This window comes from Leishmania braziliensis, chromosome 23 (assembly GCF_000002845.2).
Source record: "Leishmania braziliensis MHOM/BR/75/M2904 complete genome, chromosome 23".
In the NCBI taxonomy this organism is placed as follows: domain Eukaryota; phylum Euglenozoa; class Kinetoplastea; order Trypanosomatida; family Trypanosomatidae; genus Leishmania; species Leishmania braziliensis.
In genome coordinates this window covers 151,429-165,731 of record NC_009315.2, presented here as the reverse complement: position 1 = coordinate 165,731, position 14,303 = coordinate 151,429, and the positions used below count along the sequence as shown (strand labels likewise).

Below are 14,303 nucleotides of genomic sequence, written 5' to 3'. Positions count from 1 at the left end.
TGGACGGGTGGTGAAGTAAGTTGCATGGGGGTTAGCTTTCGTAGATGACACAGAGCCCGTCGAGCGCAGGATACGGACCCTAAGCGTGTAGCTCACTGGAGAGAGAAATAGAGGTGTGTGTGTGTGTTTGTGTGTTTGTTTGTTTGTCAAGCGAATGCAACATTAAAGGTGAGTGACCAACCACTCCTAATGGGAGCAAGGCGAGGAGGCCGAAGGGGAGCGTGAGACGAAAGGAGCGACAGAGAACTCTTTCCACGCAACCCAATTGGGAGGAGAAAGGAGGGGAGGATGTGTGAGTGTGTGACAGCAATGTACAGCGGCGATCAGCCATGCTGGCGGAGAAGACTCATTCGAGGAGAGGACAGCGCCATGTAAGCACACGAGCGGTGATGCGTTCGAAATGTATGTTTGAAGGTGTTTGTGTTTGCGAGTGAGGAGATTATGTGTAGGAAGAGAAAGAGAGGGATGTAAGCGAGGGGGAGGTGGGTAGAAGGAGAGGAAGATCAAGTCACTCCTGCTATGCGGTGATGCGTGACCTCCGTCTGCAGGTGGGTCGATATGGATAAGCCAGCACCTTTACACACACACACACACACAGGCCCAGGCCTGAGGAGCAAACGCAAAACGTGTGAAAACAACGAGCACTTGTCTGTCACTTGTACAAGGGGAGGAGTGCTACGACTCTCTTGTCTGTCGACCCCCTTCCCTCTGTCCCACAAAACTGCAGTGAGTGGGCGACAGAGAGAGAAGCTAAAGTGCATACTGTGTGTGTGTGGTACTACACCACTACCTCCTTGTTCTCTCCCATGAGAGCGGCACACGTGGCCACCTCCTCAGCAATGGGCAGCTAAGCGAAGGCGAGACGGTGTGGAGGAAGAGAATTTTGCTTGTTGCGTTTTTCAATTTGGTCTTTGCTTCACAAAGCATTGAAAGATCGGCTACACGCACCCAGGTGGAAGAGGCCTGAGGTGAAATAATCTGCGAGAGACAGATCTGCAAAATCCGGTTGGAGAGACGCAAGCAAAGTCGCCCATTAACGAGATGAAAAACAAAAAGCATCGTGTGGGTGAGAAACTAGGAAGTGCAGCAAGAGTTCACGGGCATCCACTTCAGCACAGATTCACAAATATACAGACAGAGGCAGAGAGGCAGTTCAGAGATCGAGAGAGTCCAACAACAGCCCATCATGTTCACCAAGGATTCCATTGTCTGGCATACAACGTGGGTCGAACGCCACCTTATCCACCCGGTCTGCCGCACAGGCCCATCCGCGTGGTGTGAAGCAGTGCTAGGTACGCACATTGCTGCAATGCGCCGACTCAGTCATCGGTGCACGACTCCTACCTCAAACTCTGCCCACTCCCACACCTGCTCCGCAGGTCGCCTCACCGTCTCTCCCATTGTGCCGCTTTCCACCTGGGGCACACCCCTCGGAGAGGCACTGAGGCCTCCCACACCAGTACGCAGCGAGGAGCGAGTGAGGCACGCTCGAGCCACACTGGCACGCTGCCCATCACACGGGTAATGCATGCGCGTTCACTGTTGCAGGCCGTTCTGACGCAACACCCTCCAGCACCTGACCATCGACATGGGCAGCGATGCACCGCACTGACCTTCCCCACGTCCTAGGTGCTTGGCCCTGTCACCACCAGCAGTGGTTCGGGATTGGCAGGGATGGAGGGGGGGCTGCCCGGCTTCCACACACACACACACCGCGTGAGGGTGCTGGGACACCGCGATGCCACACACTGAGGTGTCCCGCCGTCATCCGAAGCCACAGAGTGAGAAGAACGAAGAAGGTAAAAAGGTGGAGTGGGGGACCGGTGAGTTGTTTAAGTCACATCAAAGTGGAGCCTTATAGTGCGTCAAGCGAGTAGGAGTGAGGAAGGAGGCAGAGGGGGGGGGCTGAGAGACAGAAAGTGGATGTACTTCTTGGAGAGAGGGGGAGGGGGAGGAGGAGGAGGGGGTACACGGGTGGTCGTCAGCGTTTGAGAAAGAGAGAGGAAAGAAATGAACCGAAGCAAAGTGAGCGAGATAAGTCGAAGGCCCCGCAGAAAAACGTATGTCACCAGCACTGAGAGGGGGAGGGGGGGGGAGGTTTCTGGGGACTACTTGTTGACACTAAAATCAAAGCACACACACTCACATGTAGAAGAGCGCCGAGGACCCAGTAAGTTCGTCGGAAGGCGTGGAAGCAGCAGAAAAGGGAAATCACCCAAGTAAGTGCAACACAGTCATGAGAGGAGCACCCACGAGAAATCTCGAACCCTAGCGCTGCGCCCATGCACCTACACACACACACACCTACACACCTACAAGCACTCAACGCTTATGCTCCTCCTTATCTTTCAGCATTTCCGTCCCCTGGTGGCAAGCTGACCCCGCCCACCATGCACATGCGTCTCTGTTTTCGTTTATCGGTGCAGTGACAAATAGGGAAGACAGAGACTGTGAGAGGGTGGAGGAGAAGGGCGGGTGACGGATCAAAAAACAGCAGAAGAAGAAAAGGCGCCTCGTTACAGCCCAGCGATCGTACGTGGACAATGCGACCACGCAGGATCCCTTGCCATGACGCTCGCCGCTCACTTTCTCCCTTCAGCAGCAACTCCCCTACCTGAGAAAGCTGCGCAGAGCATGGCAGCATAAACCCTTTGGCTGCCGTGTGAGCGCATTGATCTGCCCAGGGATTGAGAGGAAAAGGCCTGGGGGCAGGGGTTGAGTTGTACGCAGGACGATGGGGGAGGGGGGCGGCAGGGAGAGGGTGAGTGGTGAGGGGGGGGGGGGGGAATGAAGAAAAAGGGATGAAGAGAGAAAGCAAGGCGGAGTGGAAGTCCTTAGGAGGCCTGCTGCAACGGAATGCGAGTGCTAAGGAGAGCGGAATGCAAAACACGCACGCAGAATTACAATCATCGAGTCAGGTGGGGACGAACACGCAGGGGCGCGCTGAGCCGATGAAAAACAACACACACGCGCACCCACACACACACACGCAAAGGCGTACAAGCCCCACCCTAGACGCCTCGCAGGACAAAGGAGATGGGCTTCTTGCACAGACTCAGAAACGGTACAATCGAGCCAACGACGGCGGCCACGACTGCCATGCCGAACACAATGAGCACCAGTACGTACGGGAAATTAAAGCGAAGCGGAATAATCATGATCTGGCTCAGCTCAACAGCCATGATCGCACCAACCACACAGCCTACCATCAGCCCTAAGACAAATGCGGAAAGGACAAGGCAGAGGGCCTCGTAGATTGCGCAGCGTATGAGCTGCGCGGTGCGGAAGCCGAGTGAGCGCAGCACACCAAACGTCCACGCGTTGAGCTGCACGTTCGAGATGAATGTAGCCCACATCATGAAGGCACAGAGAATGATGCAGATGACCGAGGTGAAGTAGAAGAAGCCCATAATCAGGTCCTGCACAGAGCGCAGCTGCTCCACAGTGGCCACGGTGTCGGCCGTTACGTGGTAGAGCGTATTAGTGTGTGCCTGGAGCGCGTTCACAAATATCTCACGATCGCGCTTCGTGACGTTGCTGCGGAGCTGCACGTACAGCACTTCCTGGCGCACCTCCAGGACGGAGCCATTCATGATAGAGACCCTCTGCGTCGGGTCGAAGTCGAGCTCCGCCGGGTCGAGCAGGCGCTGGAAGTACTTGGTTGGGATTAGAATGGTACCCTTGTTGAAGAGCACCGGCAGCGAGGAGACCGCGAAGAAGCCGGAGATGCGGTCCATTAAGGCGCGCGGCTCGAGGTAGAAGATGGTGGACTTTGGTTGGAGGCTGTCGTTCAGGAAATAGCTGAAGCGCAGCTGGGCCGTGGAATTCACATCCAGCCCAATCTGGTCCTGAGCAGCAGAGGAGAGAATCATTGGGATGACCTGCGACTCCTTGGCCATCACGTTGGGGATCTTCACCCCTGAAGGGAAACCAGTGACAATGATGCCGTGATCGCTGCTCACGTTGCGCTGCGGTGGGTCCTCATACATGCTGCGGATAACGTCTCGCTGGCCGAAGGTGTTGATCGGGTACTGGTAGTCGCTGCTGTAGCTGTTGACCATGTTGAAATCTGGGTAGGTGGCGTCCATGAAAAATTCCGTCACCGCCCGTACGCCGAGGGTTTTGAAGTTGCCGATGAGGCTGGCGACCTGCGTGTTGCCGGAAATCTGCGGGTACTCGAGCAGCGCGAAGGAGGTGTAGGCCCACTGCGTGGCGTAGAGGCGGCCCTCACCCTGCATGAACGCGTCGATGTCCGCCTGGTCCAGCGGGTTCGAGAAAGATTTTGAGGTCACTGTCACCGGCGCACCGGTCGTCAGCTCCGCCAGCTGAGAGGAGACGGTAGACAGCATGCTGAACATTATGCCGGATGCGACGAGGCACGCCACGCTCAGCAGGAACATCATGTACGCCTTGGAGTTGCGGTCGCGGTGACTGCGCAGGTTCTTGCGGATGAGCGTCCACAACCGCGTCTCGCGGCCCCATAGAAGCAGGTGCAGCATGAGCGCCTCCGCCGGCCCCTGAATAGCCCCCATCATCATGCACAGCCCGGCAATCGTGCAGATGAGCACAAAGTCAAGCAGGATGAAGAACATCATCATGCTGGAGAATATAAAGCTCAACGGCATCAGGTAGTACACCAGGAATCCCGCAAAGACCAGGAAGACACCGAGGAAGATCTGCCACATGCTCAGGCCCATCTCTTCCAGGCGAATCGCCTTTACATGCGCCTCGTTGTACGTCTGCCTGTAGATGTCCAGCGCGTCTCGCAGGCTACTGCTCAGCGCTCCCTTCACCGGGCCGTAGGTAGCCATCAGCGGCAGCACCAGACCAACCACAATGCCGATCACAACCACAACGATCGGCACGTCGCCCAAGCGGGCCGGGGCCTTTGTGAAGCCCGCCAGAAGATGCTCAATAACCGCGTTCGCTATATACGCGAGTGACATACCGCCCGCTGTGCCAGGCAGGGTGAAGGCAAGCGTCTGCATAACAAGGATACAGATGATCTGCTTGCGCGGCATACCCTGCGCGCGAATCATAGCCAGCTCGAACTGCCGCTCCTCGGTGTTGATCTGAAGCAACGTGAACATAAGGATGGACCCGAGCACAACAATGCTCACTACTACCGTTACGCAGGCAGCGGTCATCAAATTGCGGAACAAGTCGAGCGTCTTGATCATCGTGTTCACGGGAAACTGAATGGTGCCGTCGAAGTCGAGGCCGACATTTTTCATCACCGTGTTGCTCTTCATCGTCAGCGTTTTCTCGCGCAGCTTCGCGTCGGTGTAGTACATATCGTACCGCCCCTCCAGTATCAACACCACCAGCATTGCATAGTCCTGGATGTTGAAGTGGTTCAACAAGGGGAAGGAGATGTTGAACAGGTCCGCTATACTTGGAAAGTAATAGCCAGTGGAGGGGCTGAGAGTCTGCGGTCCCAAGAGGCAACTCTGATCTACCAGCACGTTCAGGAATTGACGGCAGTCCATGATGACGGCGTTGCCTAGCGCGCTTGAGTACTTGCCGCCTATCAATTCCACCGCGTCCGCCATGGTCGCCACCGCGCTCAGCGAAGCGACGTCGAACACCGATACCGAGTCTCCTGTGATGTTGTTGAGCGTGAAGAAGGCCATTAAGTAGAAGGAGAGTGGGTCCTTCACCGTGGTGGGGCGTGTGATGTTGTAGGAAATGGAGTCGGCGCCAAAGATGCTTTTGAGAGTCGATGCGCTGATGTCAAGATGAACGCGTTGGCCCTTGTTGCCGGAGACGCCAATGTAATCGGACGCCGAGTAGAAGATGTGGGCTTCGTCGAAGCCGATCTCACGGTACATCCACCCGCGTCCAATGCCAGCCTGCTTCTCCAGCTCGGAGTTGATGAGTAGGATGTTGGCGGCTGTGGTGCGGCCCGCGGCATGTGCGCCAGCGGCACCGTGCGTCCTTGCGCGATAGGTCGCCTCAGAGCTCAGATTGGCGCGAGCGATCCAGCGCGGTGCTGCGGCAGCGACCACCGATGACTGGAGAAAGCTGTGGTTTAGCTTTGTGTAGTTGAGCAAGAGCGACGTGCCACCGCCGTGGAGAATGATGTCCATCTCACCCACCGACAGCTCCGCCAGGCGTAGCAAGATATAAGGGGCCTTCCAGACTCCAATGAGGATCAGACAAGAGAAGAAGACAAGTAGCATAACGGCAACGATGCCGATGACTATATTACGCGGTCGTCGCCGCACATCTGCCACTGTGTACGCCCAGCTCAGCTTCAGTGCCTCGAGGAGGCCGGGGTTGTCACCTGCATCCTCGGACTTTCTCACCGCTATCTCGATGCTCATTTTTGCCGATGGTGAGCTGCAGAAGGAAGAGGCGTGGGAGAGGGGGAGGGACAGTCGTCTTGGTGCGACACGTCTGCGTGCCTAGTTGCCAGGCTGAGGATGCCGCGTAGTCCACCACCCACCAAAGAGGAGTGATCAAGAAGAAAAAAAAAACGGTGGGAATACGGCAGGCGATGCGTGGCGATCCGACAAGGCCGACGTACGCGAGTTCACCAACAACGGCAGGGCAAACAACACAGACGCAAGGCGCGCACGTTGAGGAGGCTCGCGTGTGCTCCCTGCCTAGCGGTTGAAGGTCGTACGAGGAGCACGAAGTAGAAGGAAAGGGGGACTGCGGCCCGAGCTGTAGCGATTGACAAGGAAAATGATGGGTGGACTGACCGATGTGGATGAAGGGAGAGGTGGGGGCGAGTAAGCCGATGGAAAGAGAGAGAGAGTGAGGCCAAACACGCCGGCAGAGGTCGCTTGACTGTGTGGTGGGGTGTAGAAGTCAGCGTTGATAATGACGAGGGTCTCCCTACCCACAGACAGAGAGGCACAGTAAGACAGACACGAGCGCAGTTGTCGACTCAAGAGGCACACAAAAATATACGAGGAATTACGCAAAAGGTGCAGCGGGAGAGAGGGAGAGAGAGAGGTCAACACAACAAGCAAACAAGTGCGTATGCCTTCTGTGGTTTGGTGAATGGCTGACTGAAAGAGAAGAATCAGCTCGAATAAAAACAGAGCAAACGGGGATAGTGAAGGCGTGAGCTTATGAGCGAAGCGTGCGGAGGTAAGCGAGTGAGAGACAGGGATGAGGGCGAGATGGCTGGTGTGAGACGGCCAAAAATAACCCGCCTCCCTTCAAGAGGAATAACGCAAAAAAAAAAAACAAATTAAAGAACGCAGAAGTTGAAGCAGAGCGAGGCAACGAAAAGATCACTGTCCAGAGCTCATTCAGCAGCTGAGTGAGAGAGAGAGAGAGAGGCGAATGAGTTACAGACACACCCTCTGTATGGGTGCGTGCGTGTGTGTGTGTGTTTGTGTAGATGAAGACACCACCCATCCACCAGCAAGGATAGAGAAGAGGCACAGAGAGGAGAGGACGATGGAGAGTGGAACAGCAGAGACGGAAAGAGGAAGAGGAAAGCACACATACGTGCCCACAGGGTCGCATACACGCCAGTGGTGTCCTTCAGCAAGATCGTGTGGCGTAGCCTTCCTCAATGAGGAGATCGCACGCGTACATGCTGGAGATGCAACAGTGTCGGTGGGAGCTGCTCGGGTTGCTCAGGCTCTTGGTTGACACATACTTACGGCGGAAGGGAAGGAGGAGAAGTTGAGGATGGAGGCTTCGATGGGAGTGGGGGCCAAGGTTGTCCTCACGACTAGCAGACTGATGATCATTATGTTGTCATCGCGATGCAGTACGCACCAGTGACTCAAACAACGTGAGCTGAAATGCAGAGAGAGAGGGGGGGGGGAGAGCGACAGAACAGCGTCGCTCGGCTCGTTGAAGGCGGACTGAGTGACGCGCAGAGCTGCATAAGCTGAGTAGGAAGGGGGAAAAAATAACAAAAGGGGCCGTTTCGTGCCCCCCACCTGCACACATGAGACGCAACACCCAGAGAGCAGAGAGAGGAAATCAGTCCTTATGCAGACACAGCGGTAGCGACCGCACACGTGCCTCCTCACAGATGCATGATGCCGCCTGTGCCACTGTGCTCGGTTGTGCGCGGCCGTACCGCGACTCATCTACCGGTGGAAACCACTGCCGAAGATCAGCGGCGTGGTGGTGAACAAGGCGCACGCCATCCCCCAACGTTGGGTTCAATGTAAGGTATCCGCTTCGCTGAAGCTCGTGCAGGACGATGTTCTCCGCCTTGTAGCTGTTCTGCGGATGGGCGACACGGCGCACAAACGACGGTGGCACAGGCGGCACAAACACAAAGGCGTCGTGCGAGCCGCGATAGTCGTACAGGAATGGCGCGTCAAGGGGGCTGTCGCTCTCGTAGCGGGTGAGCGCCAGTGCCAAGGGGTTCCCCAAATTCTGCGCCAAGTAGGGCCGTGTCGCCCCCGCCTCCGTCCCCTCCGTAGTCCTCGTGTGGGACTCACTGCAAAGCGGTGTTCGGGGAGGGGGCATGGTGCTGGATTGGCGAAAGAGGTCTTGCACCGCTGAGAGCGAAAAGTGGTCGGAGGAGAGATACACGTCCGCGTTGCACACCATCGTGAGGCGGTGTGAGAGAAGCTGGTTTGCGTAGGCAAAGAGGTCGGCGTACAAGGGCATGCCGCTGGCAAAGCGTACCACAGGTACGATAGGAGCAACATGACCGCTGCGGTGCCGTGCGGTTATTGGCGTCGTAGACGAGTTCAACGTGGGATCACTGTGGAAGTGAGGGTTACAGAGAACATGCTCTAGCAGGTGCTCGTAGGCGTCGAGTCCCTCGACGATGAGGTGAACGGACGCGACGCCGGGGTGTTGCTGATTGAGCCGCAGGCACTCCATGTATTCGCGCTGGCGGTCTTTCTGGTTCTTTTGAATGTCTCCACCCATGGCAAGGGTGCCGGGCAGCTTGCGAACGAGAAAGTAGGAGGTGACGATGTTCATGGTCGATGCCCAGGAGGAGAACGAGTGCGGTACCTGTGCGCGTGTGGGAAAGGGGGAGGGTCGAAGAGAGAGGGAGGGAATGAGTGAAGTCTGCTGCTGCTTCCGGTGCCTCCTCGCCAGTCAGATAGCCCCTTCGTATCTGGCCACTCGCTCTTTCACTCCTTCACCGGTGTAAAGGTTAAAGACGCTGAAGATGTGACATTTGTTGAGGGAGTTGATATCCGCAAGAGAGAAGGAGAAAAGGGCTTTGTCCTTCCGCGTAAATAGGGATGTACGAGATTTCCCTCTCCACCTGTCACTTTATCCTCATCTTGTGTTTTTCTCTCGTAGCCGATTGTCGGTCCAGTGCGTAGCGCATGCATGCGCGTATATCTGCATGCAAGGTCGATAGGAGACGAAGCGGCCAGAGGAGCGAGCATGGTTCGGAGAGGCTGTCGACATCAGTGTTGTGAGCATCTGTACAAGCGCTGCCGGTGGGCAGTCTAAACCAACAGAGTGACCACTTGAGCAGCGGCATTCTATAGGTCATCCTACTTTCTCTTCCTCTTACGACCCTTCCCCCCCTTCTCGCTACTCCGCCAGTACACATGGCACTCACATGACTCGATTTCCTCTTTTCATTACTTCGCTTCGTCCAGCACAAAAGAAGTCAAAACGGGCACACTGTCATGCGCGCGCGCACACACACGTATACTCACACGACGACATATTCACCAAGGCTTCCATTGTCTGCCATACAACGTGGGTCGAACGCCACCTTATCCACCCGGTCTGCCGCACAGGCCCATCCGCGTGGTGTGAAGCAGTGCTAGGTACGCACATTGCTGCAATGCGCCGACTCAGTCATCGGTGCACGACTCCTACCTCAAACTCTGCCCACTCCCACACCTGCTCCGCAGGTCGCCTCACCGTCTCTCCCATTGTGCCGCTCTCCACCTGGGGCACACCCCTCGGAGAGGCACTGAGGCCTCCCACACCAGTACGCAGCGAGGAGCGAGTGAGGCACGCTCGAGCCACACTGGCACGCTGCCCATCACACGGGTAATGCATGCGCGTTCACTGTTGCAGGCCGTTCTGACGCAACACCCTCCAGCACCTGACCATCGACATGGGCAGCGATGCACCGCACTGACCTTCCCCACGTCCTAGGTGCTTGGCCCTGTCACCACCAGCAGTGGTTCGGGATTGGCAGGGATGGAGGGGGGGGCTGTCCGGCTTCCACACACACACACCGCGTGAGGGTGCTGGGACACCGCGATGCCACACACTGAGGTGTCCCGCCGTCGTTAAGTGGGGGTGGTGAGGTACGACTGCACGATGGGGAAACAGAAGGTAAAGAAGAGCAAAGCCAACGAGGAAAGCGGCGGAGGGGAAAAGGGAGGGGGTGCGCAGGACCCGCCACCACAGCGAGGCACTCGAAGTGCATTCACAAATAAGGCAGCACCGTGGATAACGGACGATGGCGAATCAGTAAAAGAGGGTGCAAAAACACGCAACAACGGGAGAGAGAGAGAGCAACCAAAGTAGGATAGGGGAGACTGAGTAGGGCGTTGCCGGTTGCACAGCTGCACCCATTATGCCGCCGTCACAGTTTAGCTGCCCCGCCTCCTCTGTCCCTCTCATCAGTTCTTTTCTCACGAGTTCTTTACGTGCCCCTCGCCCCACTTTTCACGTGTATGTGCGCGTGAGTGGTCGAAGGCGTACAGGAAAGAGAATCAAAAGAAGATAAAAGTGATGCGAGATAAGCTAAAGAAACGACATCAATGGACAGCGTGTGCAGCGGGCGTACTCGAGTGGGCTGCCGGGGGGGGGGGGGGGGGGGAGAAGCGAAATTGTACAAGTCAAAAGAAAAGGATTCGGTCTTCACGGAAATGTGTGAGGTTTGCGCGCGCGAGGGGGGGGGGGAGACGCTGAGGTCTGCCTTCCTCTCTCCCTCTCGACCGTGTCGTGTTTTGCCCTCACCCCCCTCGCCCCAACTTGTTATTCATCTTTTCTCTCGATGCCCAAGAGCACACATGCACTAAGACGGAGCGTAGTGATGACGTTGCTGCCTTTCCTCTGGAGTGATGTCTGCGTTCATGAACTGGAACTCGTGCGTCGTCGTCTCCTTGTACACCTCGCCCTTCTTCAACGCCGTCGATGGGAACGCTGGCACATTGGGGCTGTTCGGGAAGTACTGGCACTCCAAGCAGATGGCACTGTGTTGCTGGAAGCGCTGGCCCTTTGCGCCAGAAGCGTCGGCCGGCAGGGCGTTCGCCGTGTAGACGACAATGACTGGATTCGTGGTGCACACCCGCATGCGTAGCTTCGTCGCTGGACTGTACAGCAGCGCTGCCTCCCGCAGAGTCGAGTCCCACGTCTCCAGGGCGACCGGGTCGTCGTAGCCGCCGCCGTCACGGCCCTCCTCCTTTGTCGCCTCCATTCCTTCGGCAATGCAGCGCAGCTCCGAGTAGTCGTGCAGGGTACCCTCGACAGGACGCATGTCGCCATTCGGGATGCTCGATTCATCGGTGACAGCGAAGTACCTGGACTGCAACTGCAGGTAATGGTTTGTGATGCTTCGCGGCAGCGGTGCCACGGCATCCGCCTCTGCTGGCCGCGGAACACCGTTGAGGTTCCAGTAGGCGTGGTTAGTCAGGTTGATCACTGTCATGTCTACTGACGTGTTGTCAGACAGCGAGGCCTGAAGGACGTACTTGAGGGTGGGGGCCGGGGCTGACTTGATGATGCTGTAGGTGGCCGTCACGAAGAGCTCACCGGGGAAGCCCTGGTCCATGTGCGGTGAGACGAGGTGAAAAGCAACACTCGTCTCGTCCTTGCCGTCTGACAAGAGGTACTTCCACTCCTTATTTTGAAATCCGACCGGGCCGCCGTGGAGGTTGTGCGGACCGCAATTCTTGGCGAGTGTGTACGGCACATTTTTCACCTCGAGCTCGCCATTGGCGATGCGCCCGGCGTATCGTCCAATGGTGTGACCGATCACCGCGTCCGTGCTGAAGGCTTCCTCAGGATTTGTGTAGCCAAGGCACACATCCATCCACTCCCCATCCTGCTCCGCAGCAGCGCTGCCTGATGCTGCGGCGTGTGGCTTGCGCACCTTCACAGAGTTGAGCGCCGCACCATGCGATAGCAGCTGCACGCGCAGATGCTCCGAGCTTAGTGTTATGGCAAAGGACTCACCAAACGGATCGACTTGGGGGCCGTGCGCGGACGTCGCCGTTGCCGGGACAGGTTGGCTGCCAAACATGTCCGATGGCTCAAAAGGCTGCGGTGTTGTGTGCGTGCGTGGGTGGGAAAAACGTTTGTTCGCTCCGATATCGCAGTGAGATGCGAGTCGCGTCGTGCAGTGGCTCTCAACGAAGGAGAAGACACCTCACACGCTGACCACACGAGAGGGGGCGGGTGGGGGGGGGGGGGGAGGAGCGCAGCAGAACGGAAAAAAGCGCCAGCACGCGATGCTTCTACTCACACTTCGAGCAGCGACGAGAGAGGCAGCGAAAAGAAAAAAGAGAGAGGAGTGCCCCGGCACCGTGCGTGATGTTTCGCTGAGATCCGTGGGGATAAGTTAGGGAAGAAGGTTGAGGTTGGGCTTCGGTTGTGGGTTGTGTAGAAGGCACGTGACACGGTACAGGGGAATGAGCAGAGTGTGACGAGGGTAGAACACAGGCTAAAGACAAAGCGAAGCGATAGTGGCCAAAGACAAGGCGAAAGATGAGGAGAGGAGAGGGGAGAGAAGGCCGCCGCGCCTGTGTTGTGCTACTTTGGGTGGAGGTGTGGCACGTGGCGGTCTTTCTGTACGCACGCCCTCTCTCTGATACGTCGATCTGGCTGCTGCTGCTGCTGCTGTGTGTGTGTAGCGAAGCAGAGTGAAGGAGGAAAAGAAAAAAGAGAGGGGATTAGGGTGACAAAGACTAAAGTGAGGTAATACATAAGAGGATTCAGGCGCCTGGCGTGTATTCCGCCTTGTGTTGGGGGCAAGTCACTCAAACTCAAGGAGGAGCAGGTGGTGGGAGACGAGGCGAGGGCAGTATGACGAGAGTATACATATGGAGGCGTCTCTATACAGATTCACTCACCTACACGAAATGCGGAGCTCACCAGCGGTTGCTTCTGCACTACTTGAACCCCCCACCCCCTGTCCGTGTGTGCACTTATAGGTCTGCATGTGCTTCTCTCTCACTCGTACGCACCGTCGCAGGACTGCACGTGCATCGCGCCTTCCCTTGCGGCACATATGACTCGCCACACTGCCTAGTGAGCACCTGATGGAAACAAAAGTGCGCACTACGCCCACACACGCACGAAAAAAAAGGGGATGAAACTCGAGAGTGAAAGCGCTCGCCGTTACAGCAGAGGAGAGAGACGAGACAGTGAACCGAAATGTCGGCAAAAGAAAAAAGGAAATGGGGCAGCAGCGACCAGCAGGAACGTAAGATCAGACACAAGTCGTGTATGTGTGTACATGTGTGTGTGCGTGGGCGGTTGTGTCAGCTGAGGTAGAGGGTGGGTGAGAAGGCGACCTGTCCAGAAGGGATCCAGCACGGTGTGGGGGGCGAGGGGGGACTTGGGAAGGCGGTGTGGATCGGGCAGCCACGTGCATGAACGACTGACGGTGCATTACACCCATGTTATCCTTCCCCTCGCAGTGGGAGCGCCTCCACCAATCCGGCAGTGGCCATCAACGTGCGTTCAATAAGATGCAGGTGCACCATCTGGAGGCACGCCATAGCCTCTGTTGCGACACACTGAACGTGATACACGTCGTACTCGGTAGTCCGCAGCAGGGCCAGCAGCTCCCCCACCAACCCGCCGATGCTGGCGAGGGAAATAGTAGAGCTTGACTCTGGCTCCACGCCGCAGGGCTTAGGCGGAGAGAAGCATGGCAGTGGTAGCGGCAGCGCATCGTAGCAGCGTCTGTGGGCAGAGGCGGGGAGCGCGGAAGACGAAAGTGATGACACGCAGCAGGATGATGGGCCAGACACGGCGGAGTCGCTGGACACTAATACATCTCCTTCAGCGTATCGGGATGCCACGAGGGAGGACTGCATTGCCTTCGACTCTGTTCTGTGCGTGTGTGGGGTGCATGTAGCACAGCGTATTGCCGCGCGGCGTAGCACGTGTGAGAGCTGCCGACGAGACACAGTGAGGTATTGCAGGGGTTGAGGTGGCGGGAACGAAAGGGGAGAGGGGAGGGAAACAGGGGAGAAATAGTTGTTTTGTACAGCTCATCAACGCTCCTCAACAACCAAACAAGCACGTCAGCGGGCTAGACCAGGCGACCGACACCCCGTCCCGACACGGTGCCCTTGCTTCCCTCGTACAGCTTCACTTGACTTTGCTCCCTTTCAGGTGGCACTGCTGAGCAGATGTAGTGGGCGCACGCACCC

General features: G+C 57.0%; 4 protein-coding genes across 4 annotated transcripts; all 4 read right to left on the bottom strand.

Annotated features, from left to right (window-relative positions):
- Positions 1-3,011: 3,011 nt before the first annotated feature.
- On the bottom strand, positions 3,012-6,326 carry LBRM_23_0480 (permease-like protein; the record flags this gene model as incomplete). The annotated part of the gene is made up of 1 exon (XM_001565070.1): positions 3,012-6,326. One exon carries the CDS (start codon positions 6,324-6,326, stop codon positions 3,012-3,014), a length of 3,315 nt encoding a protein of 1,104 aa, XP_001565120.1.
- Positions 6,327-7,953: 1,627 nt separating this feature from the next.
- LBRM_23_0470 (conserved hypothetical protein) lies at positions 7,954-8,916 on the bottom strand (the record flags this gene model as incomplete). Its single annotated transcript, XM_001565069.2, has 1 exon — positions 7,954-8,916. The coding sequence occupies one exon, from the start codon at positions 8,914-8,916 to the stop codon at positions 7,954-7,956; it is 963 nt and encodes a 320-aa protein (XP_001565119.2).
- Positions 8,917-10,936: 2,020 nt separating this feature from the next.
- On the bottom strand, positions 10,937-12,163 carry LBRM_23_0460 (aldose 1-epimerase-like protein; the record flags this gene model as incomplete). The annotated part of the gene is made up of 1 exon (XM_001565068.1): positions 10,937-12,163. One exon carries the CDS (start codon positions 12,161-12,163, stop codon positions 10,937-10,939), a length of 1,227 nt encoding a protein of 408 aa, XP_001565118.1.
- A 1,381-nt stretch (positions 12,164-13,544) lies between these two features.
- LBRM_23_0450 (hypothetical protein, unknown function) lies at positions 13,545-13,964 on the bottom strand (the record flags this gene model as incomplete). Its single annotated transcript, XM_001565067.1, has 1 exon — positions 13,545-13,964. One exon carries the CDS (start codon positions 13,962-13,964, stop codon positions 13,545-13,547), a length of 420 nt encoding a protein of 139 aa, XP_001565117.1.
- Positions 13,965-14,303: the final 339 nt, after the last annotated feature.